Consider the following 27111-nt stretch of genomic DNA (forward strand, 5'->3'; position numbering starts at 1 on the left):
TAAACTTTTTAATAATAAGATTTAATAAAAGTTTTCTGAGAAGTCAATCAGTCAATTGTTTGGTCATATGTGCTGAAAGATGACGTCATTATACCAATATCAAATTACCCTCATATCTCTAGATACGATGAAACGTAACATCAAATGTTGATTCAGATGTGTTTGTGAAAGTATCATCATCTACTCACTGCGTCCACAAAAAAAATTTATAACCTTCCTTCAAACTGTTAACAAAGCTGTGGAAACAACGAACGAAAAATGATTGACTACGCATTTCAAAAGTCACCAACTTTTATTATGTGATTGATACCGTTTGAAGTAATGTTTTCAATCTGTCATTCGTCTGTTGAGAGGGCTTGAACCCGGAAGAAGAAATTTTGATTTGTTTTTTAATTTATTGATTGTTTTAAGAGAGGGAGAGGTCAAAACGTTAACTTTATACGAATAAAGTGAAATCGATCGAATTTGTTATTTGGAGCTCTGTAGAAGCTCTCCTTTGGAGATATGCGTTATCTCATGGCTAGGTACCACCTGAACCGCCCGTTACGGATTTTCCTTCTTTTGGCGTGGCTATCATCGTTAGTGGCGTTCGGAGGTGCTTCTGAAAGAGCGAGAAGAAATATACCGACTTTGAATCCTGGAGGGTAAGTATGAAATCTCTGATTATCTTATTATATACACCTTTTCGACCGTATTCGTGCGGTCAGGCGCGTGCCACTAAATTATTTAATTATCCCCTTAAACTCAATCCAATCCTTATTTGACACATTTCTCTATTGTCTAAAGGTGCGAAAAAAGGACTGTGACGGCTTTAGTGGGATAAAGCGGACAAAAAATGCCTGTGCGGCAATTGGCGGCTACGGTCGAAAATGGGTTTTCTTTTACCAAAATCACTGATTGGTGCAACAGCATCTTAGAACAAACCCAGCTGGCACACAACGTTGTTTCAACGTTATTTCAACGTTTATCTAATGTTCATAACGTCTATATAACGTTAGATGAACGTTGAAACAACGTTGCGTGCCAGCTGGGAAGACTTCGTAGATAGAGGTTTCTTTTTAACCTAAAGCTAGCTGATAAGAGGCTCTTATGGCACTTACTCTCGGGTACCTAATAGCTGGGGGTTTGGAATTAGCGGGGAGGGGTGGTTGGAATAAAAATGTTCTGGGTGGGAAATTTTCGAAAAATCAATTAACGTGGACTCCGGTTATTAGGTACCTGAGAGTAGGCTAATCCTTAACTTTTCTTGGAATATCCCTTGTAGTTTAGATTAAGATTGAGTACAGCCACATTTTTAAATCAAACTCTTTCTGGATGAGCCTAATTTTATGAGATTGTATTTTTTGATTTGTTGTTTTTTCACCTTTAGACGCCACGTGTGTTCTTTCGATGAGACGAAAACGATTTACGAGTTGAAATACACAACGATAACCGAAACTCGCGATACCGAAGTTTGTTGTCGTAAATTTCTCGGTTGTTGGAAGAAATGTAAACGAACTTCGTAAGTTTCTCTTCTCCTTTGTAATCTTCTTTATTTCTCCGGTCAGAATCTTATTTTGGGGACAGAGAAAAATTTCTTTTGGAAAAAAAACTTTTTCGAAATATTTAAGGCACTATCCGATTTTCGCCAGGAGTGGCAAATTAAAGAAAAATTTGAGCAAGACAAAATTTGTTTAAAATTTGCCACTTCTAGCAAAAACCGGAGCTTTTCCATAAAAAGCATTACGTCATGAATATCATGTTATGAATTATGGTCGTTTTGTATAAGATTCCCATTTCCGCACTAAGATTCTTGTCACTTTTCCGGAATTTTCCACTATTTTCTCGGAATACCCGGCATGAGTTTGTTTCTAAAGGTACGAAAAACTAGCGTTTACTCTCACGAAACTTCCTAACTTTCCGAAGCTTATTCTTTACCCAGACGGCACACAACGTCAAAACAACGTCCATTTGACATTCATAACGTCCAAATAACGTTATTTGAACGTTAAAACAACGTTGTGTGCCAGCTGGGTATGCAACTACCCGAAGAACTACCCAAAGTCCTGGTCTTTTTCCGCTAAAAAGTGGCAGTAGAATCTTAGTGTGGAGATGGGAATCTAATACAAAACGACGGTAATTCATGATATGATATTCATGACGTAATGCTTTTTATGGAAAAACTCCGGTTTTTGCCAGTAGGGGCAAATTTTAAACAATTTTTGTCAGGCTCAAATTTCTTAAATTTGCCCCTCCTTTCCGAAAACCGGGAAATTTCTGACGGTAATTTATGAAACAAATCTTCATATTGTTTCAGCGTGATCAACAAACAAGTCTCGAAGATTGTCAGTCGTTTGGTGAACTACAAAGTCCATCATTGTTGCTCGGGATATTCTGTCAATGATGAAAAGACTGAATGCACAAAGCGTAAGTTGATTCTTTTATCAAAAAACGTCAATTTACACATTTATCTTAAAGCTCCGAAGGGGCTGGTTCCGAAACTCCTGGATGAGAAATGGGAAATGAAGCCACTTATTTCACAAATTTCTGAATTTCTAAATCTTGATACAGTTGACACTCCATAATTTGAATTTCTACCATTTGATACACTCCATTATTCGATAATATTGAAAGTCATCGTCAACAGGAAACTCTCATAAACGACGCTCTACTATTTGATACGTTCCATTATTCAATGGAAATTCAATTTCCGTTGAAAATTGAATAGCGCACCGCGCTGAATCTAAAAATAGATTTTATTTTTGACATAATCATTACTCTCGATGTGTTTGTACGAGTTCCAATCCCATCATCCTTTGCGTTAATCTCTTTTGCACGTTAATTGCATCATTTGACAATAGATATATAACAACTTGCGCGTATCTTTAATTGAGCCGCATTGAATTGTGGGATTGCAACTCGTACAAATGTCAAAAAAAAGTGAAAAGTAATAATTATGACGTAAGCGTTGCGGAGCGCTATTAGCGAGAGTCAACTGTATCCCAACTGGCAAAAAACGTTGTTTCAACGTTCGTCTAACGTTATATGGACGTTGTGAACGTTAAATAAACGTTGAAACAACGTTGTGTTCCAGCTGGGATCACTGTATATTCGAAATCATTACTTAAATGACCTTTTTGTATTTCATTCTTTTTCACAGCCGTTTGTTTTCCGCCTTGTAAGAATGGAGGGAAATGTAAACAACCGGATCAATGTAGCTGTGCGAAGGGCTTCGAAGGAACAATTTGCCAATTTGGTAAGTGTGAAACCAATGAAAATAAGGACACTCTTGATCTTTGGATAATAATTTGAAACTATTCTTTCAGGAGATTGGGTGGCAGAGCACCGTATGCATTTCGGCCTTATTAGGACTCGTCAGCACTGCATACTGCACCCTGACTAGGAAGATCAAATTGCCTAGCATCTCACGCCATAAAACTAACTGTGGTGCAGACTGAAAGAAGAAGTGGATAGAATATATTTTTACTCAGAAATAGGAATATGGAAACTACAACGTTTCTACTGTTTTTCCTATTTGGACAAAAAGTTCATTAAATGGGCTTTTCCAGAAAAAATTTGAATATGAAGGGGGGGGGGGGTGGAGGATATAACATCTTTTGGAAACTTACCCCCGGGCATTGTGACTTTTGAATCCCCGGACAGCAGGTTTAACCCCCTGGACAAGCATCAGTTGATCCCCTGAACACTCAAAATTACCCCCAAACAGAGCAAGTTTACCGCCCAGACAAGGCAAATTTTGTAGATTTTTCACTACCCTCCGGACACTATATCCTCCCATTTACGAACATTTTCTGAAAGAGCCCAATCTCCATTGAAATCTTCCCAATCTTCTTTTCTCCGACAGACAAGAACGAGTGTTTGCCGGGCAAAGAAGGATACTCTAAATGTCTTGCAATGCAGAAAGGTGGAAACGGAGCACAACAATCTTCTTCAGTATGTGTCAATATACCCGGATCATATTATTGTGCGTGCAAACGAGGCTACACGCCGTTCCAAAATAACAAAAGAAATGTGACGGAATGTGAAAGTAAGTTTTCTTTATTTTAAAAATTTTTTGTTTTGAAAAGGACGAGAAGTGATACAATAGGAGAAACAACACATTTGACACCTATTGCGCTGTGCACTTGATCATTGCATCGGGCTTTTCCAAAAAAAAACCCCTGTTGAGGAGGTCCAACTTTTTGTGACCTACCCCCTTGGAATTCCAGGCAATTTTAGGATCATTCCCCTCTGGAATTGCGAAATTTTACAAATTTTCAATAATTACCCCCTTGGAATTCCACTTATTTTTGACGGATTTTTGTCTACCCTTATGGAATTCCACTACATTTCAAACCTTGCCCCATTGGAACGGAAATGAACCTCCTCAACAGGGGGTGCACGATTTTTTTTTGGAGTCTTAATTATCGAATTATAAGAGCGCCAGCTGTATTTGTAAAAAATTATGAAAAATCTTCAAAATTTCTCATTGATTCTTCTTTCTTTAATAGATATTGACGAATGTAAAAAATCTCCATGTAAATGTGCACCAGAAATCGCCAACTGTCATCAAATCGCTACTTGCACTGATGTGCCTGGATCCTACAAATGTTCCTGTAGTCATGGATACAGACTATCACGTGACAACCTATGCGTGGATCGGAATGAATGCTTTGAGAATGAGAATATTTGTCCACAAATTTGTCAAAACACTATAGGTTCATATCAATGTAAATGTTTCGATGGATTCGAATGGGCTCCGGATCTCAAGGCTTGTAAAGGTATGTTCACATATATACCTAACATTTCGATAGTTTTTAAGTGACCGTTGTGCAAAGGTAGAGCATTCGGCTACGGCATCCAAGATTTTTAGGTTCAACCCCCTGGCTGTGTCGAATCTAAAGACTTACTTGTGAGAAAATATGTACTTAATACCCAGAGAGTGAGAGCTTAATGCTTAGCGATTTGAAGAGAATGATCAAGGGCAAGTAGATTAACCTAGGGAAAAAGCTATTAAAATCACGAATATCAGTGCAAACTGAAATTATAAATTTCTCTTTCCACAGCCAAGAATTTGTGTAAATATGGTGGAGGCTGCGAGCACACGTGTTTCCCAGTTCATGCTGGAAAGGTTTGTTTGTGCAGATCAGGCTACACGCTCAACAAGGATCAACATTCATGCAACGGTGAGTTCTTCACTTCTTTTATCTTTGAGCTCCTTCATCTGAGCCAGTTTCATCATGACTCCTTCCCACAGACCCACCTGGACCCACTTTCACTGGAAATATTGCCCAAAATATCATCCCCGGTGGAAAATTATCCTCCAATTTTTCCCCCACTGAAAATAATCTAATAATAAACTAATCCTCACTGTAAAATATTATGCTATTTTTCCCATCCCCGCTGAATTTTCTGACTTGAAATCACAAGCAATAAAAAATATGGGAATATCAACCCCATCGAGTTTTAGTCCGTTATTTCTATCCCCACTGGCTGAAAAACCCCACCGGGTCTGTGAGAAGGGGATGTTTCAAATACAGTGTTAAAAGTCCTTCCCTCTCAGACGGATTCCTGTCTCAGTGAAGTATATAAAGAGGCTTTTCTATATCAAAATTCTGCATGATTCACAAAATTTCAAGAATATGTGCTATGTTACTGTGTAAAATCCATTTCCCTTGACCACTGTATTTTGATTTCTATCTAGACATCAATGAGTGCGCACTCTCAAATCCATGCGATCCTCGAACGTCTTACTGCGAGAATTATGAAGGAGGCTACCGCTGCGTGTGCAAGAAAGGATTCTTCAAAGCCTACAATGGACTTCTGTGCTTGGATCGGAATGAGTGCGCAGAGAAGACAGCATCGTGCGAACAAAGATGCGAGAACACTATCGGTGGATATCGATGTTCGTGTAATGTTGGATTGCAATTGCAGAAGGATGGGAAAACTTGCAAAGGTAGCAAAATCGTATGATTTACACACCCCTGTGTCATAGACCCGGTGGGACGCCCGTCCAACATGAAAATTTGAGAAAATATTCCATAATTTTATCCTCATTAGGATATTGATTTTGTTTTTATCCCCATTCGATATTCAATGGAAAAAAACTTTGTACTCCAAAACCATCCTTATTGGTTTTTCCTGAGAACAAGAACACTTCTATCCAATTTGGATTTTATCCTCACCGGGGTTCTGAGATAGGGGTATATTTACGCATCATGTCTCAAAAAAAACGATTTTTTGATATGTAAAATCTGTACATTTCGCTGAATTCCCTCCTGTAAATTGAATAAAAATAGCATGTACCCAGCTGGCACACAACGTTTTTTCGACGTTTATCTAACGTTCACAACATCCATATAACATTAGATGAACGTTAAAACAACGTTGTGTGCCAGCTGGGTAAAAGATGTACGAATCCTATCAAATAGACTAATAGAAAAACTGTATAAAACTCTGTCTAGATTATCTTTCTCTTTTTCACAAGACATTGACGAATGCAAATCTCGCTATACCAACCGATGTACGCAGAAATGTGTCAACACTATTGGTTCATATGCGTGTGCGTGTGACCCTGGTTATTGGCTTGGTGTGGACAAACGTACCTGTTATGGTAAGGAAGTACATGTTAAGTTGACGCTCTCAAATTCGACATTCAATCTTCAAGGGACCAATATTTTTCTTCAATTCAGAGAAAGGCTCGAATTTAAAACTGATTTTCAGCTAAGGGGGCCAATTTTTCAGTTCAAATTACAGAAAAACTGAAATTATAGAAGTTTGAATAGAGAGTTTCTATAGAAATTTCAGAATATTTTTCTTTTTTTTTAGCGAAGAAATGTGAAGCAGTGTCAGATCCTTTCTACGGAGAAGCATCTTGTGAAGGATACATCATTGGAAAGAAATGTCAATTCTCCTGTGCAAGTGGATTTGAATTAACAGGACCACGCGAACGCGTTTGTCAACCCAATGGCAAATGGTCTGGGTCTACCGTCAAATGTCTGCGTGAGTAATTTCATCTTTTTTTATGACCTACAGGCATTATTTGTTATCCTCATTTGGATCTAAAAGGGTTTAAAATAAAATGTATTGGGTAGAAAGGAGACTTTTTAGATAATTCTCTTCGACTAATATCTTTCCAACGGTGTATAATTTTCAACACAGCAAAGATAAGTCCCAAGGAAGAAGTAACTTTGGTTTCCCGCCGATAATACTATAAATGTAGGGGTATCTTTTTTATACCGATGAAGTCACGAAAAATGACAAAAATTTCAACATAAGCAGTCGCTTCATTTTTTCTGTTTTATAAATTTTCTACTTTTACATTTTACGTTTTCCTTTTTTATAATCAATAAACTTTTTGTTTGCAGCGAAGAAATGCGGAATACCAACTGCTCCATCGAATAGTAAGATCACACTACCATGTGACTTGAGTTTTGGAAGCACGTGTCCGGTCACGTGTCATGATGGTTTCGTGTTACGTGGACACCAAATGATCAAGTGTGGATTTGTGTATGGTCGCTTGCAATGGGATAAACGAAATACTAAATGCGAAGGTTCGTCGCTGTTTGAATACCTTATCGGCCTTTTATTACGCCGGCCCTTATCGGCGTTATTTTTGCATCGCCGGTGTATTAAGGGCTGGCGTAATGGGGCCGATAATGTGATAAGGTCTTCTTTCTTGAGGTATCTTACAGATGATATAATCCTGGCTTTCACAAAAACAAAATAAGCTTTGTTTGAATTTGCTAAAAAAACCGTTTTAAGAGATATCACTTTAGCTTTTTTAAGCTGTTCTTACATAGTTTGTTCTTATCTCATTCTCAATTTATGTAGTACATACGTTCTTTATAAGAACGTCCAAAATGGATGTTCTTAGCTTTTTTTAGTTTTAAGGGGTAAAGATATTCTTTTTAAAAGGTTCTTATTTTCACCATTTTGTGAGTATCTTTTATATACACTATATTTACCTAATAAATTGAATGTTTTTGAGTAGTAAAGCCTTGAATTGTTCTTAACTGGTTCTTAACATTAGGCCATCGAAGGCTTATGTTTTTAAATAGTTTTTTCATATAGTAAAAAACCTGTAAAATTTAATCGAATTTTTTTCCCTTTTCAGAAATTTTGGTATGCAAGCCGAATCCATGTCAAAATGGCGGGAAATGTTCAATAGTGACAGACACCGAATATACGTGTAATTGTACAAACACTGGACACACTGGAACAAATTGTCAACAACTTTTATTCCAGATCTCTCCAATCCCTAAACAATCTATCAAAATGACGTCACAACCTATCGCGATCCAGTCAACACCAAAAACGAGATCAGTGATGACTTTCATACCAGAGGACCCGGATATTCTCTTCACACCTTCAAACATCACTTTCACGAAATGGGACACCAACAAACAGTTCACCATAAAGTCAGACACTTCCAGTGTTTATTGGACCACTTTTGAAGGGAAAGCAACGGGCGAGCCCGTATACCGGTCACCTGACCAACTCTTATTTTTCTACGATTCACAACAACAAACACAAGCTCTGGCACTCAAAACATTTTATGACGATTGCTTTTCATTAAAAGTTGAACTGCATAGTTGTGAGGCTTTCCCTGTGTATCTGACCTCCACAAAGAATTGGCGAATTACATCATCCAATCTCTACCTCACTAATGGATTGATGTTTGCCAACATTTCCAATACTGCTTTCCCCTTAGCCTTACCTAAAACCAGATCAGCTCAACTGATGCAAGACTTCGTATCACACGCTTCGCTTGACATAGCGGAGTCTTCAAACCCAAAACAATGTAGAGAAAAAGACCTTACGTCACCGCAGCTAGAACACGTCATTAAGAACGACATTTTCGCTAAAGAATTCATCGCACAATTTAACGCCATCACACCATCATGGTTCAGCCTCGTTTTGAACCAACCAATGAAAAACATACACGAAAATAATATTCGTGCTTACATTTGGTCCGCACATAAAGTTCAACAGCATCCTATTTGCGGTTCGGCTGCAATTGACGAAACATCAACATATTTGGTGTATCTTTTACACGAAACCGTCACCATGAAAGTGCATGATAAATCAGTAACCATGACAACAAAATCTTCCTTTTGTTTACTAGTTGACATGTGCAAAAAAGAACCCCATCTAGCTTTCCCTTCGGACAATATCGGACATCTTGAAACCATTTTCAGTTTTTCGGACGTCCAAACACTCGGCTGGAAAATCTCCTTAAAGTCTATCGGTTTTCGGTCAGGTGATGGTGATTCGCGAAGATGCAGTAAGGCTGGTGTTACACAAGTGTTATTTGGTTCCACTAAAATGAAGTATGATTACAAGAAAATTGTGACCGGTGATGTGTCTGGAGTCTTAACTTATGATGTCATTAACAAGAATGGAAAAGAGGTATGAAATGTGACTTTAAATACACCTCCCAATTATTAGTTCTTAACGGTGCTGAGCTTTTGAGGGGTCTATAATGAATTTATTGCAAGGAAATGACGTCTTTTATGAGATGTCAATATAATGACTTTATACATTTTGGCGTCATTTTTCCTGGTAACCCGGTCCCCTCACGCTGTAAAGGTTGAAAGATGTATTTGGCGTTCCAAACAGTGACTTGGATTGTAGATTTTCAGTTACGCTTTCCAGAGCCCTGTGGACCCTGTGAGATGCCTTCTTCTACATAGAGAAAATGAATGAATGAATCTATGAATGGATATATTCTTTATGCTTCGTGCAAGGTTTCGATAAACAAGCCATTATTCGAGACGGTTTTTACATTGTAGCTGTTCTATAGAGTTTGGGAATATAAGTGTAAGAAATCTCACGTCATTTAATCTTTAAAAGGATACTCAGGGAGCAATCTTTGTCCATTTTAAAACATAAAATGGTCGATTTTTCCTAAATAGTGCCCAAAAAAGTTTTTCTCAATGTTTACACCATTAGAGGTCACTTTCTTTCACTTTGATCCTTAAAGTACATTTTGGGAGGCCTAAAAACGCACTCTTAAAGAGCTGCATGGAAATTCTACTGTGTTTGATATGATTTCACATTCAATCCTTCAGGAGTTGGAGATGAGGAGCCAATGTTTTGAAGGCTCATCTAAGATGGAGACCACTTCATGGATGATAGCTGATACTTCTCAAAAGAAATACATCAAAAAGAAAAAGCCAAGAAATAAAGTCATTACTAAAACACGTAAGTTCAGGCCTTGTAACGCTCTCATTTTTGTCGTCTCACTAGGCAGATCATCCGGTTACAGTGCACAAGGTGGTAAGTTCAACCCTCTGCCGAGTCATACCAAGGACTTCGTACTTGATGGTACTTGATGCCTCTGCTTGATGCTCAGTGATTAAAGAGAGGGATTAAGGGTAAGTGGTGCAATTCAGGGAGAAAGAGTGTCGCCCTCCACTACCTCCGGGTAGATAGCTATCGAAACCCGGGTATCGAAAGAGGACTTCGGGTCGCCTCCGACTGCGGTCACAGACTTACCTACTTCATATCGATCAATATGTTTTAAAAACTGTTTTCTCGGGTCTTGCATTACGGTAAAAATCAGTGTTTTGCTTTTTGTTTTTCACAAAAATGTGCTTATTTTTACTGTTTGTTTTCTTCCGTTACCAGGACAACTCACAACAAAAGAATACATGATGACATTGGTCCAAGGAGAAAACTCCATTTTCAAAATGAAGACGGGATTAAAACCCATATTGAAAAAATCACCTAAAAGCAACGCTTATCTTGACTTTCTATTCAAGAAGAAAACATCGAGCGGTGGAGGCAGCGGATCATCTGCGAACGTCGATTCAACCGGTATCGAACTCTTGGAATTTCCTCTACAAGACTTGGACATGTATTTGAATGATCTCCTTTTCGCTTCACCAAAGGAACCTCTCTTAACAACCGTCAATAATTTCTTAACGACTGTTACTAAGTGGAACACGAGGCTGGGTGACGATTTGAGTCAGATCTTATGGGGTGACAAATACAATGACAATGCATTCATCTTGCAGTCCATCCAACACAATTACTACCAAGTAGGGCCAGCATTGACCAAGCTCAAAGCCATCATCAATGGTATCAAACAGGATCCCTCCCTCGATCAAAACACAGCAACTTCATTAGAGCAAGTTGTAAATGACTTAAAGACAGCATTGGACGAACTTAAGAAACACGTTTCAACAACCAAACCGACCAAAGAATTCTCTTATCTGACAGTCCACTTTAATTCATCAGTTTGTCTGTTTTCACCATGTATTGACAACATTAACACAACCATGTTCCCTTTTAAATACGATCTCGGTCTTGGTGCGTTATGTAGAGACAACTCGAAATCACCCTTCGATATTTGGCAAACAGTTGCCGAAATGAACTCTCCACAAAAAGTCGGCAAATTCTTTCACTTTCAACAAGCTGATAAACTACATTTATGTTTGACAGTTGACGGCGTCAAAGTCGCTAAAATGACGACAGGTATCGAACTTCTTGACGGGAAAATCCACAGGGAAACTTACCTTCTCCAAGATAAGCAAATAAAAATTGGAAAAGGTAAAATGATACTCTTTGGAAAATATGAATTCGAAGTTAACAACACCATCAATTTCGAGCTGAAAGCTTGGGATAAGGTGAACGTGAAATCCTACGGTAAAGCTACTGATAATTCCGCTATTATCACAGATCTCCAAAAACTATTGGATCGTTTCACGGTCGATGAATACACTCGTTTGAACGCGCGTCAAAAAGAATCTTTCGAAACGAAAAAACGTCTTCAAAATTTGATTAATGAGTACCAAGTTAACAAGCAAACTAATCAGACACTAGTTCAACAATACCGCACCGAGTTGTCAATCACCGAGAAAGAGTATCGTCTTGCGGAAAAGAATGCTACCGAATGGCGTCAGAAATATCAAAACAAACGCGATGAAATGAGAAAACTGGAACAAAAAATGGACAAGAACTGTACCATCAAACAGTGCCCTCGCTCTTGTCATAAACTACAAAAGTGTAAAGTGTGCCAAGACCCTTATCAGATCCCTAAACCAGTACCATCGTGTAAGCAGGTCCTTGTTGATCGAAGTTATGGGTTTGAGAAAAGTGAGAAATCTGTTTGTTCGCACGTCGTGACTGATTGGAGAACCAAATACACAGGTAATTCACCTTGTTATACAATAAATCTTTAACTCGAAACTCTACAACTCAAACCTCTGTAACTCGAATGTCTCGCCTTAACTCGAACAAATTCTTTCGTCCCTTTAGTTAATAATGCCATATAAATTTCGCCCCTTATCTCGAAATTCCTTTGACTCGACCGAATTTGTGTTCCTCGTGCGTCTTCGATTTCTACCCAGCTGGCACACAACGTTGTTTCAACGTTCATCTAACGTTATATGGATGTTGTGAACGTTAGATAAACGTCGAAAAAACGTTGCGTGCCAGCTGGGTACCGTAAGTTTTTTGTCACAGGGGAGGTCCGTTTATCGTTTCTGTCTCATGTTTTTGAAATACCCCCGGTGGTGATTATGTATTACCATTTCTCAAGGCAGCTGGTATTTAGCTCCTCACTGTTACAAAGACAGGAGACAGGGGGTTGGCCAAAATTGGGGTCAAAGGTCCTCGGGACCAGTTAGACAAATATTTCATCCATACTTACCTTTTTCTCGCAACTTATTTCTTGTTAGGGAGCTGTGCGAAACCAGGACCTGATCCTACTCAAGCACAACAAATCATTGAACGAATCAATGGCAAGCTGGAAAAGAAGGAGCCTTTAACGCTTGAGGATGCTCTAGATCTCGAATATGTCAATGAAGAAAAAGGAAAACAATTAAGAGAGCAAATCGAACGTCAAAACTTCTTCAAATATCTACCAATCAGATTACAGAATCAACTTTTAACGGATCACGATTTCAAGAAAATTGAAGAATATACGAAAAACAAAACACTGGCCAATGAACTTCGACAAAAGATGAGAGATATTAGGAACGGTCAAGTCTTACAGAAAATGGTCAATAAAATGAAAGACGGACAAAAACTTACGGAAGCCGATTACCAAGAGCTACGTGACGTCAATAAGACAATGGCAAAGGAGATCCGTAAAAGTGAATTAGTTGGCGAGATAATGGAGAAGATTCGGTTGCTAGGCAACATCACTCAAGAAGATTTAGCAAAATTGCGTGAGATTGCTCCAGAGTACGCCAAGAATTTGACGGCGGTGCTTGAGAAACAAGATGTGGCGAAAAAGATGATGGATTCCATTCTTAAGAAAATGTCTAAAGGAACTTTGTCGCCTGAAGATTTAGCAGCTTTGGAAAAAGTCAACCCACAGGTTGCTGGAAAGTTGAAAGAAGCTCTTAAAGAACAACTCAAACAAAAAGTCAAAGAGATGCAGAAAAAAATGAAGTCTGTTAAAGGGACACTTGAGACTGGACTCAACAACACTGGTTTCACTGATCTACAAAAACAACTGAATATGTTGTCTGGATCTTTGAAAACGTACGACCGCGCAGAATTGGAGAAACTACAGAAAAAGATTCAAGAGAATAATCAAACATCAGGAAATGTCTTCGAGGAGACGTTTGAGAGATTGGATTTAGCGTACGATATTAAGAAACTTACAGGAAGTTCCAGTGATCTCCAAAGAGTCCTTGATCAGTTTTATGGCGTGCTACCGAAGTTTGATGTCCCATTGATCTTACAGAGGAGCAATGAAGGATTTATGGAAGGTTTTGATCACATCCAGCAATGGTTTCAAACCAATATTCGTATCATCAAACAAGCTTGTGATAGGTCAGTCTTTTTTGGTCCTTTTGAAGATTTACCCTGCTTTTTATGTCAGCTTTTTATCCCCGGAAAGATCGAAATTTGGTCAAATTTGTCCCAATAAGGGTCGTAAAATTCACAAAATTTTCCTTTGTTTTCTCCTTTTTAGTCCCCGTAAGGGCGTGCAAGGGTCGAAAGTCGGGCGGTACCCCCTGTCAGCTCGCAACCCTAGTACCCCCCGGGCATTCATATTGGAAGTTTATCGTAGCTTGGATCAGGAGAATTACGTTTGGCTTCAATTCTTCCCCCATCGTATCGGGCAAGGTGGAGGATGTTGTCTCCATTGTTTGAACTAAGACCATTTTTTTTCATTTTCACTAAAATTGCACTAATAATCCCAACTCTAAATCACTCATATGAAAAGTGAAAATCGGTAAGATTGTGATTACAAAAGTCAATTTAGGGCGGTTCTAAGGAAGTTCAAAGGTATTAATTGGTGGGAACGAGGATTAAGAAGCTTTTTCTTACAAAAAAGTTGCTGCATTGAAGTGAGAAATTCGAACGAAAAAAAATTTTAGAATGTTTTGAAAACGTTCGAAAAGTGACGTCAAGATTAAGATATTGGTGGGAACTGTTTCTTTCAGCCATACTTCTTATAACGAAATGCAGTCTCTATGTCAAAATTTCAAAACTGCCTTTGGTCTAGTTTTAAAGGGATAATCAGATGGTTTGAGATACTTAGATTACAGAAACCTTCTGTGGTACTTAGTAGAATCTCAAGTATTTTTGTGTTACAATTTCCCAAAATCGAGATATCAATATTTGAAATTTTTGAAAATGGGTTCTCACACGGTTCTTACGTTGAAATTCTATTGTTTTCATCCTAAAAGCCAAAAAATTGTAACTTAATAATCTCGACTTTGGAAAATAGTTAGGCAAAAATATTTTGAGATTTCGCTCAGGACCACAATAGGAGGGTCCCACATGCCAAATTACAAACCATCTGATTATCCCTTTAAACTTAAAGTAAAATTGATCGAAGAAGTTGTCGTACTCAGATACTTGAAATTAACTTGCTGTTTATTATTCTATCTTTCAGATGTCAACAGAACTGTACCACCCCTACCCTTGTTCACGTTTTACTTGGTACGAAGCAAAGTCTGCAAAAATTCGAACAAAAAGTTTGTCGAACCAAATGGGTTGTTGGATATCGAACCAAAAAGATCGACGATGTCTGCGCACGCGTCAACGATATTCTAAAAGTCATTGATCAAACGAACTGTGACGTCATTGAAGCACAGATCTTCACACCTTTACAGAGTATTATCGAATTATGGAAGCAAGTTCGAATTAACGTAGAAGATATGAAAAAAAATCAATGGAAAAGGAGTGCTACTTCCATCCAACTTTTCAAAGAACATCAAGATTTCTTCAAAACTCTCACTAATGCTTTATCACAAGAATTAGGTTCTGTTCAACTCAAACATCATTCTCAAGCCACTATAGTGTCACAAGTAGAGAAACTATTGGCTGGTAAAAAAGTCTCCACTAATCTTGCTGAAATCCACTCTTTACTGACCGTTATTCAAGATATTATACAAGCATTGGAGAAACTACCAAACTTGGTCAGTCGGAACGGGCAAACCAAAGTTCATATTGATTCTACAAGCACTCAAATCCTGATCCAGAGCTTCTGGAAGATCTTCAACCGAATCATACCAGAGCTTCAAGAATTATGCACTGATAAACAACCTGCCAATCCGACGCAACTTTCACGTCTCATTGTGGGTGCAAATGCTCAATTCAAAGTGCTGATGTCAGCAAAAGATAACGATAAGTTAATGTTGTATACACAAAGAGTCAGCCAGTTCACCAAGTACCTTATGGTGTATTTGAACAAGGAGTTAAACGGTTTGAAAGGATGCACCTTGAAACAAGACGTCAAATCAAGCAATACAACCTCATGGACCAATGAAGCTCTGTCAGATCTTGAGGAATTCTTGAACAATGTCAAACCTTTGGAAAAGAGAACCATCCAGGATTTAGCTCAAGATTTACGTTCTTTGATAAACGAATACTCTAATGGAGGACTAGAAAGTCCAGTTGGTAAATTGATGGATTTAGCTGAAGATTTCATGCAGAAATCACCAGATTTCAATATCCCAGTTATGATTTCATTTTCACCAAAGGTTTCCACCATCGCTATGAACACTTTTCAAGAATACATCAATTCAGCACTCAACATTCTGAAAGGGATGAAAAAGATTGTTGAGAAATGCAAGGATGGGAAATGTTCACCACAAGATGTTTTCGGACAGTCCAAGTTGAGCAAAATGTTCGATAAGTTTGATAAATACATGAAACCCATTTCTAAGTATGCATCGAAGTACGCACAGAAGGTCAAAAAGCTTCCCAAAGGGTTCCAAACCCTCATCTCATCCTTGGAGCAAGTCCAAACTTCTTTGAAAATGTTCTCTGAATCCGGCACTGGTCTTTCGCGGGAAAGTTTAGATGACGTCATAGAAGCTTTAGATGACGTCATCAAAGCTGTAAACATGGTGAAGAAGAATTTGAAGGGGAATTTCGATCAATTATCTACTGTGAAGAATGCCGATCTAAAAGACATTGTTCAAAACATCAAGGATTTGCGTACGCAGACTATATCTTTGTATAATGGAACTAAAGCTGCGGTTCTGAAAGAGAACATCGAAAGCGCTTCAATGTTCCTACGAGAGATTGAAACGAACGATTTAAGTGATGACGTAAGTGCTTTACAAAGACGAGCAGATTTGGTTTCGAAGGTCAGTAAAGTGGTTAAAAGATACGGTCAGTCATTCGAGGAGTTGTATGCTTTAAATCTCCCTCCGGTGAGCGTCTCCAAGATTGACAACGAATTTGCGCCAAGTGTTGGTCATCTGTTGGGCAAAATCAAATCCACTCTTCACAAACTTTCCAACGAGTCAAACGAAATCGGACAACAAATTGGTCTTGATCTTCCAAACGTGGCTGAAGATTCTACAGATTTTCCACAGATGGTATCCGCTATGCGTTCTTCAGTTGGTGTCCGAAAAACGAGACTTGCTAAGGAGCTATCCGATAAATCATCACAAGTGGACGGATTCTTTGATCGAGGCTCGGACAGTTTGAAAGAGAAATATGAATCCTTCATGGGAGGGATTAGCAAATATAAGAAAAAGTATGAAGAATTGAAGAAGAAGATGAAAAAGTATGGTGATATGTTTGATGAAGTACAAGACATGGTCAAAGAGTTGAAAACTAAACCGTTGAGTAAGATTGGTGAAATCAAAGATGCGACTGAAGATTTGATTGATGAGTTGAAAACATATGATTTGTCTCTGATCATGACAGCTGATCCCAAACTTATCCCTGGTAAGGTTACCGAGATGAAAGAGTTGTTCACCAGTTTGTCAGGTGCTTTTAAAGAGATGGATCGAATCATGAGGAATTGCTCAAGCTGCCAAGTTGAGAAGATCTTCGGTTATCGATTTCTACAGAACAGTGCTGTTAAGATCAACGAAGCTTTTGAATATATGTTCACCAAAATAGAGAAAGTGGCTCACAAAGTTGGTGGATCTATTCACGAAGTCCAACAGTTGCAGAAAGTTGCTGACATCATGAAAAACCGATTCAAAGCGATCAAGAAGGGTGGCAAATTCAATTTGGAGACTTTGAAAGAGTTATCAACAGCGCTGGATATGTCAACACAGAATATTTCATCTATTCAACACCATGCAGAGAACTTGTTAGAGATTTTATTGAATCGAGATGTTGATTTGGACATTGTTGGAAACAACGTTAACAAAGTTGTCAACATGCTGAGTGACGTCATGAACAGGTCATACCAAGTTGGCCAACGCGGAAAGAAAGTTTATCAGAAAGCTCTTGATATTCAAACCAAGTTTCAACAACTCAAGAACAAATCCAATGGAATCAAATCTGGACCCCTCGGCGCGCGACTGGACATCGCCAAGACATTAGCAGAAGACAGTAAAGAGCTGCTGAGAGAGTTACCAGAGATTTTTAAATTGTCCAAAGAAACGTTAAATGCAGCCGGAATCGATGGCAAATGGTTGAATGTCTTTGGTGAGAATGTTGAAAGAATTACCAACTCCTTGATAAGCGGGTTAACAAAAACTGGACAAGTTCTTGAAGCCGCTGATATCACTATTGAAGGAATCGGAGATATTGAGAAACAATTACCAGAGCTGAAATCGTCATGGCAACAACTGAATGATGCATCCTGGGATGAAAAGATTCCAGCATTGCAAGAAGTGTTCAGACAATCTGGATCTATCTTCGATCAAGCCATCTCAACAACCATCAAAGGTGCCAACGCATTGAATTATTCGCTCACCAGAAACGATCTTACCGAAGCTCTCCAGAACACCATCGGTAAAGAGCGCTTGTTGAAGTATCAGAACCTCTTCTCCAACGTTTCCAGAATGTTGAATCAACTTCAAGATGGTCCAATCTCCGATATCGGTAAACTGACGGATTCCGTTGACGATTTTGTAGACGCTTTAGATGGATACGATTTCGGTAAAATGTTGATGACAAATCCACGTGACCTGCGTAACAAGTTGACGGAATTTCAACAGCTCGCCATGACAACCGGTGACGTCATTAAGGATATCGGACGGATTTCAGGACAGTGTCAAGGCTGTGATATCACCAACATCTTCGGAAAGCGATTCAAGAATTCTTTCTCCACAAAACTGAAAGAGAAGTTCGGAGGAATTAAAGATAGTTTCGTAAAGATTGCTGATCGTGTAGACACAGGCTTAGGTGGATGGGAGAAAGTGTTGAATGTGACTGATAAACTGACCAAGAATTTTGACGCTATTAATAAGGATGGGTTTACACGACAATCATTTGACGACATCTCAGAAGCGTTAAGAAGATCTGCTGACGATATAATAGATTTGAAAAATGGGACAAGCGATATTTTCAAAGCAATCTTTAACGGTGATAAAGATATGGAATTTTTGAAGAATGGTTTTGAAGGATTGGTACATAAAGTGAGTGGTGTTCTGAATAAAACTTCAGTGGTTCTTCCAAAAGCTGGTGAAGTATACGATTCGGTCAACAAAGTGAAGGATTTATTCGGTGAAATTGGTGCAGATATGGAGAATGTGACTAAAGGACCAATCGAATCGAGAATCGAAGTATTGAAGAATATTGGTAAAGGTGTGAATGCAATTGGGAAAACACTTCCTTTGATTTTTGATCAATCATCGGATATCTTGGTAACGTTGGGTGTCAATGGAAGCTGGTTCCGGAAATTCAGTGGAAGTTTGTTGGATGTTTCGCAAAAATTGTCCACTGTGGTCAACAAGACAGATACATTGTTGAACGGTGCTGGATTGATTGTCAAAGATTTTCGAAATATGCAAGGAATCACCAGAGGGATCCAACAAGATTATCAAAAAATTCTCAAAGCACCTTGGCAACAGAAATTCAATATTCTCAATGATGCTCTTGGAAAGACTGACAAGCTGGTTCAAAGTGTGAGCCATTCAGCTTCCATCTTTGATAAGACTATTCAGGATGTGGTTGGAGTAGATCTAGGAATTGATGACAATCTCGGTGAATTGACCAATGGTGTTTCAGGATTCATAGGAAATATCTCTAACGCTGTTAAAAAACTTGCTGATGTCAGCAAAGATATCACATCAACTATCAATAAAATCCAATCGGGACCTGTAGAGAAAATTGGGAAATTGACGGATTCGACCAAAGAGTTTGTCGAGAATCTAAAGAATTACGATATTGGAGAGATTCTGTTGGTGTCACCCAAGTTTGCAAAGGAGAAGTTTGCAGATTTGAAAGAAATTGTATTCGAGAGTGGAGCCATATTGAAGAATATATCAGGTTTGATGAAAAAGCATTGCAAATCTTGTGATTTCACTAGCATCTTTGGTAAAGATTTCTCATCAGATGTTCTTGGAGGTATCGGGAAAAGTTTGAAGAATATTACAATCAAGGTGGAAGGTATATTGGACAAGGTTGAAGATGGAGCAACATCTGCTGCCGGTATTTACCAATCAGTTAAGGGGATCAAAGAGGAGATTGGAAAGCTGGAGGGGATCGAATTCAATGAAGAAGGCTTCAACAAAGTTGCTGATGTTTTGCATACCACTTCTGATTTTATCCAAGACATTCGAAACGATTCTTCCAACATTTTTCGATTGTTGTTTGACGGGAATAACGATTTGATGAAAATATCAAAAAGATTTGAAAGCTTTGTTGACGAGTTTGGTTCTTTCATCGAGAGTGCTGGTAACTTTTCGTCCAATGTCGCAGATGCTTTTGATGAGGTGAACAAGATTAAAAAGACATTCCAAGAAACTATGGAAAATATTGATAATCTCACTGAAGGACCAATCGAGAATCGAGTCAAGGCTGTTCAAAATATTGTCACTGGTGTTAATTCCATGATGAAAGCTGTTCCTGACCTTTTGAAGAACTCACCTATATCACCGAAATGGCTGAGAGGGTTTGGAACAAAGCTGGATGGAATAACATCTGGGATTTCTGGTATATTGAACAAAACGAGTCTGATAGCGGGAGGTATCGGCGAGACAGTTACAAATGTCCAACAAATTGGTGAAACAGCTTCTATCATTGGAAATGAATTCAAAAGATTGTTAAGTGCTGGTTCAGTTGGTGATAAAATACAGGTTGCCAAGAATCTCGTTGGTAAAATCTCAACTTTAACTTCTCAAGTAAACACAGTTGTCAATAATGTAACAAGCGTCTTTGGAATGGTCACTGGCAAGGTCTTCAAAAAGACCGATCTCTTTGGAGAAGGCACTGACAAACTATTGAAAGATATTACATCCGGTCTTGATACGATCGCTGACCGATACACTAAATTCACTGAACTCTCAAAATCCTTAAATGACGCATTCGATAAACTTGAAGATGACCCTGTCAAATTCGCATTAGAAGAACTTCCAATCATTTTTAATCAAACTGCAAACTTTGTTAGTCTCATTTACAAAGATGTCCAAGGTGTTGCTGACAAACTAGGAATCAATCTTGGCAAATACAACTTAGATACCAAACTGGTCAAATCAGCAAAATCCTTCTTTAAATTCGCTGACTCAGCTCTTGGAACCATAGGAAGTGGCAAGCAACTGATTGATGACTTTAAATCTTTATTAAATAGTGATAGCTTTAAAGAAGCATTGACTAATTTTGATAAGGTGGTTGGCAGTGGTGAGAAGTTTTTGACCAGTGTGGATAAACTTGGTCAAACGTTGTTCAAAAATTGGGGAAACATAAAAGGCGAGCTAACTGAAGCTTTGAATGATGTTGCTGGATCCCTTGGTGTGAATCTAAAGGATATTGGATCAACATTATCCAAAGGTTTGGCTGTTGGAAGGAACGTTTTAAGCATTGCGTCCAATATCGAGTCTCTGTTGAAGATGAAGGAATTCAATGCGGAGACTATTGCGGAAGCGGCCAACAGCGTTGTCAGTATAATGAAGAGTGGCATTGATATTGCTCAACAGTTTGGTGTGGATGTCAAAAGTCTTGGTTTGGAGCAAACATCACAAGTACTGGGAACAGTGACGTCAGCATTGCAGATTGTCAAAGGTGTGAAAGACTTCATGGATTGGTTAGATGGAGCGTGTGATTTGACGTGGAAAACATACCCTGTCTCACGTAATGTCTCTTATGTTTGTCTACAACCTAAACTACAAGTTGAGAATATGAATGTGCTTGTAGAACAATGTCATCTTAAGAATATCACAGTTACTAGAGGATATGGTGAAGCTAAACTATGTTGTCCAACCAGTGAATGTGTCTTCATGCAGGATGTCAAATGTGTTTTACAGAATGAACAATGTAGCTCTCATAGGCGCCTATTTGTTGAGCAATCAAACGATATCGACCAGGCGAGTAGAAACGTCTTTTTACAATACGACAATCATTCGGCTATCGCGCGCGCTAAAGAAATTGACGTGCGGACCGCCCAAATCAGACTGAACAGAGCTGTGTTAAAATTAAACCGTTCGGTAGCCATCTTGGAACGTGCCAAAAACACACTTGAAAAGTTAGGGCGTTCACAATCATTCATTAACAAACAGTTGAATCAAATCAAATCTCTAGTGGTGGGAAGCAAGTCCACCCTTCTGATCAAGGGCGTTGAGTTTGAGATTGTGCAATATTCACCAGAATTGACGAATCTTCCTTTGAGAATCTCAATGCTAGATATCAATACTCAAGACCAAACTTTGCTCGATATCGCCATCAACACAAAACAACTCGATGTTTCTTTACAATCCGTCATCCAAACAATCGTTCATGAAGCGGTCGAATACACACCGCTCGCTAGTAAAAAACGCCGACGAAGAAGTGTTTCTTTCGCTGGAAACTCCATCGTAGAGGAAAAACGGAATGCAACTTATTGGAGCCATACTTGCGCTTATTATAATGAAGGTTTCAACATGCTCAAAACAATCACTCAAAACTTGAACAAAGACATCCTTAACATGCGAACCAATGAAATCACTCGACCTGTTGATAAAACACTGACCGGAATGAACGTCAAAGCAATGCAACGTCTTCAGCAAGAAATCGAATCAAGCAACAAAGGATCCGTGGAATCAGTTAATGACGTCATTCAAAGATGGCAGCGTAGTAGTGAAGGAGTTATGGCGGAGGATGCTGGCGCTTCGTGTTTTGGTTTCAAAGATTGCGTCAAAGAACAAATCATTGTCTTGAAGCAACTTTACGAACCAATAATGCTTCATTACGAAGAAGTCATCCAATCCTTCGACGCTATTTACAATCTCTTAATCCGAGTTACAACAAGCAAAATATCGAAGCCACAACTGATGAGAATCAGTGAAGACCTCACACAAGAGATAGGAACTATCGAACGAAGGACGTTTTTCTGTGAGAACGAAGATCTCATCCTAAGCAAACAAATGCCACTGTTGAAACTGGCATACCTTGGTGAAAGATTTGAATTAGATTGCACCATTGATGGACCTGCTGGCGTCTCTTACTCATGGACACGAAATGGAACGCTTCTTCCTTCACAAAACGATTACAAACTACGCATCGATTCTGTGAGCAAAGGTGACCAAGGAATTTACGTTTGTCATGGTCAAACGATCACTAATAAAATTTCATCCAACCAGGTGTTAGTTCGCGTCGCTCATCCAATTAAATTCCACACACAGCCAATCGATCATGACGTCAAATATCCCGGTGGCGAAAACATCGAGTTTGTGTGCAATGCAACGTCTTCGACTTCTCGGCTCAAGTACAAATGGTGGTTCCGTGCAAACACCTCACCAAATGCACAACTCATCTCTCAATCCAGTATCCTTAACATTCGATCCGTACGAAATTCAAACATTGGACAGTACTGGTGCGAAGTGACTGACGGACAAACCACTGTGACGTCACGGAAGGCACGCGTTAACGTCATCCGAATCATACCAAGAAAAGAGATCGCGAAAATCTCAATGTCTGTTTTAAAAAAACAAAAACAATGGAAATGTCAACTCCCTCATAACGGAAACAAAAACATAACTTCTTTATTCGAAGCCAAATTTAACAATCTGTTTGGTTTTGCGAATTCTTTGAGCGTGAAATATCGAGTGAATAGCGATGGCAAAGCTTCGATAAATATCGAAGTTGGATCGAGGAAAAACATCGATCAAAATCAAAACAACGAGCTTTCATTTGCATTGAAAGTTTCCAGCGAGAGAGCTGAACTAAAGAAGAACGTCAACGAACTGATAAGCCAGGTGGCTGAAAATCCACTTAATGTCCATTTGGGAGATTGTATTTATCAAACGGTTGATGCCAAAGTGACTTGGCGTACTGAAAATGAAATTTGTCCACGAGGAATGGCCACAAGTCAAGACAATGTCTATTGTGGTGAGTTCACTCATTTATATTCCTTTTGCTTAGGTTTTCTCAAAAATTTAATTCCATTTTTTTGTGATTTTCTAATTTTATGGAATTTTCAAAGTCACACATCAAAACTTGTTGTACTTGTAGCTAGAGACCGCCGGTTATTTGACTGTGAAGGCTAACCAAGAACCTCTTATATGGATCTATCACTAAACAAAATGTAAACAGCTACCGCAAAAAGACAATTTTGCGATTTTTCTTTACTGTACCTTAAGGTGGTCGTTAACAAACTTTTTGAAAATGTCAAAAAATATTCAAATTTAAATATCTCAAAATGTATAAATGATATATTGTTGAAATTTTGTATGATGATACTTCATTATTATATTGATCTAAAAATAGAAAAAAATGTTAGAAATTTCAAAGACGGGGGTCATGACGTCATTTCTAAAAATAGATATCAAAATCTTGTGGCAGAAGAATCTCAACAACCAGATGGAGTTAGATTTTGATATTTGGTAGTTATGTTACAATATTGACCTACTGTGTTTTGAGTGAAAAATTTTTTAAAAAAAATCAAAAACCGGGGGTAAAAACGCAAAAAACAGTTTTTTTTAATTTTGAAATCAACAAAACATCTTTTGAAAAATCTGTTTCACTCAAAACACCCCTTGCACTAAGAGAAAGCTGTGTACAAAATTCCAAGTAAATCGGACCAGCCAATCCTGAGATTCTTCCGCCACAAGATTGAAAACCCCCGGTTTTGCTGTTTTGCGTAAACTGGCCTTAAAACTATTTTTTGCTGTAGAAAGAGGAAAAAAAGCTTTCAATATGGGATTTTTGACAGATTTCAGTTAAACTTGATGCACTGATCCAATTTTCACCTTAAGAAAGAAAGTAAAGCCATTTTCTTTTGCATGTCTCAGCAAATTTATGGTGTCGCGCAGAACCCTGAGATTACCGCAAACATACAAAAAAGTTGCGTAAACCTTACTTTTGCTTGCAAAAAAGCTTAAATTTGGTGAAAAGTGATTGAAAAGTATTCCCTAACCCTTTTATTGGTTAAAGTAACACATTTCACTGTAACAAAGCAAATTTTTATCCCTATTACTTGAAATACAAGCTGCGCTCAAGTCTAATAAAGAGCACTTTCACTTTCACTTTTGCGAAAACCCCGAAATACACCAAAATCAACTATATCACTATCAAAATCCAACTAAATGTGTATGGATAGCTTCAAGAAGAAGTTATGGACGTTTTAAACAATAAATTATCAATTAAATAACTAAGAAGAGAGAGAAAACAGAAGAAACATTACACGTACCTGTCACACATTGTGTGGCGCTGAAATTTGATCCCAATGGGAAGGAAATTAGAAAGTTTATCAAGTGAAAATGTTCCTTGGAGTTTTGAGAAGCTCTTTATATAAAAAGGAAGCATCAAACCATCACTTACTACAAGAAAATAAGCCATGAAACAGCCATTCCCTTTACCAAAAATCCACACTTGAAATTTGACAAGATTCAAGATGGCGGGTTTGTTTTGATTGTCATAAATCCGGAACTATTAACAGTACCGGTGTAAAATTTTCCGGGAATGTTCTTTGTGGCTATAAGTAGCGACAGTAAAAATTTGGAGTCGCTCCATGAACCAGAAGGGCTAATATTGCGATTTTCGTGACGGGCGGCGGGGTGGGCGTTTGGGGCGGACCACAAAATCTGCTCAGGTACGTGTCTAAAGACCGAAAGTTTTCGACTTTCCTCTTCTTTATATGAAATAAAACTTCGGGATATTGTTTAGCAAGGTTCAAACTTTAATTTAAACCAAAAATTGAAAAATCGACTCGAAAAAGATGATCCTATCTCAGAAGTGTTAACGACCACCTTAACTTCACCTCAAAATATTGTAATTACACAGAAGTGATTCTCTGGAGATCGAAATGTAGGATAAAATAATTAAGATATCACGAATTTTCTAGTTCAATATTTTAATCAATGTGATTGAAGCATGCTCGATAAAATTCGCATAGTCTGTCACCACCAGGTTAGATTTCAGAGAAAGCTAAACTGTGGCAGACACGCTAATGATCATCAAAGAATCAAAACGATGATGATGTTTAATCTTTTAATCAAGAAATTTCAATCCATTTTTTCAGTACAATGCAGTGCAGGGACGTTCGACGGTGGAGAAGACAGATGCTTAGAATGTCCTTATGGAGCATTCCAACCAAGGAGCGGTCAGGTGGAGTGTATTCCCTGCGGTGAAGGGAAGAGCACCACGGAGGAGGGAGCGACCAACAAACAACAGTGTGTTGCAACTGGTACGTGTCTTTTTATGATAAAAGATAATTGTTTGTCTCGTTAAATGACTTGTAGCAGGACACATCTTAAAACCAATACCATTGTGGCATAAGGTGATGAGACCCCTGTGAGGAAAATAGTTAATTTCAACGTTTCATGATAAAATTGGCTAAAATATGATAATAAAACAATTTTTTCCCTTTTTCAGATTTCATTTGCAAAGAAACATTAGATGCGATCATTTTACTCGATTCCTCCGATGAGGTCGATTCTCAAACATGGATTCAAAACAAACGATTCGCATCGAGTTTCATTCGAAGAATGAATCGAGATTTTGTTAACATCGATATCATTGCCTTCGGTAATCGAGTGAAACTCATCGATTCTCCTACAGTGGGTGATGTTTTACGATTAGAAAAAGTGGGTGGTCAACAAAATTACGAAAACGCTTTCAAAATGGCGGAGAAATCTCTTCGACCATCAAATGCAAGGAAAGTTATTTTGACCGTTATTGAGAATCCAGAAGAAAGTTTAGGTGAGGAAACTGGAAAAGTTTTGGACAAAATGAAATCTGAAGGCTTCGAACTATATTCCATGGTTTTGACGAACAACAGTGATGTGATTTCAAAAGATGACTTTCAGTCATTTACTTCACGACCGTTGGGTAGGAATTCATTCGGGGTTAATCAAAACAAGATTACTGATTGGTCCACAGTGGTTGCTATGGAAATATGTCGCCTGCGTTCTACAGCGTAAGACTGCTGAGAAAAAGTTTTAACAACGAAAGACTTTCTGTCAAGCTATGCTACCTTATCACACGAGGATTATTTTTATTTATAATTTTTCTATTTTAATGGTTGTGGTATTATTTTTAAATTTTCTTTATTTTAAGATTTTTAATTAGAAGAGATGTGAAGAAGAACTTGGAACTATCCCCTAACTTTCATTGTGCTATTTCATTGTAAAGGCTGGTCTCCTTACGCTTTTGTAGGGTCATCAGTCGGTTGAAAAATGAAGCAATTCCATGGGGTTAATCTGACGTAACGGTTTGAAAAGCTTCTTTCAACTTTCAATTTTTTCGCGCGAAAGTGGAGACCGGCCTTAAATCCGATCAAAGCAGTCTTCCTTTGATAATAGCAAGTTTATGTTATTGCACTATTGAGGACGT

At 38.3% G+C, this 27111-nt stretch overlaps 1 protein-coding gene across 1 annotated transcript; it reads left to right on the forward strand.

The window, feature by feature from the left end:
- Positions 1-126: 126 nt before the first annotated feature.
- LOC136813829 (uncharacterized) lies at positions 127-26883 on the forward strand. The gene is made up of 18 exons (XM_067070315.1): positions 127-644; positions 1370-1501; positions 2297-2406; positions 3140-3235; positions 3845-4027; positions 4491-4760; positions 5046-5165; positions 5684-5935; positions 6467-6592; positions 6808-6981; positions 7347-7532; positions 8096-9390; positions 10053-10185; positions 10612-12135; positions 12666-13770; positions 14843-23667; positions 25799-25963; positions 26152-26883. The coding sequence occupies exons 1-18, from the start codon at positions 505-507 to the stop codon at positions 26697-26699; spliced, it is 15384 nt and encodes a 5127-aa protein (XP_066926416.1). The 5' UTR covers positions 127-504; the 3' UTR covers positions 26700-26883.
- The last annotated feature ends 228 nt before the right edge of the window (positions 26884-27111 follow it).

The sequence above is a fragment of the Clytia hemisphaerica genome, unplaced genomic scaffold (assembly GCF_902728285.1).
Source record: "Clytia hemisphaerica strain Z4C2 unplaced genomic scaffold, Clytia hemisphaerica genome assembly, whole genome shotgun sequence".
Classification (NCBI taxonomy): domain Eukaryota; kingdom Metazoa; phylum Cnidaria; class Hydrozoa; order Leptothecata; family Clytiidae; genus Clytia; species Clytia hemisphaerica.

Bases quoted from the DNA above. Each gene is read 5' to 3' on its own strand.
- LOC136813829 (XM_067070315.1), top strand. From the start codon at position 505: ATGCGTTATCTCATGGCTAGGTACCACCTGAACCGCCCGTTACGGATT. The intron at 2,407-3,139 runs GTAAGTTGATTC...TCTTTTTCACAG, and splicing joins AAAGACTGAATGCACAAAGC to CCGTTTGTTTTCCGCCTTGT. The intron at 12,136-12,665 runs GTAATTCACCTT...ATTTCTTGTTAG, and splicing joins TTGGAGAACCAAATACACAG to GGAGCTGTGCGAAACCAGGA.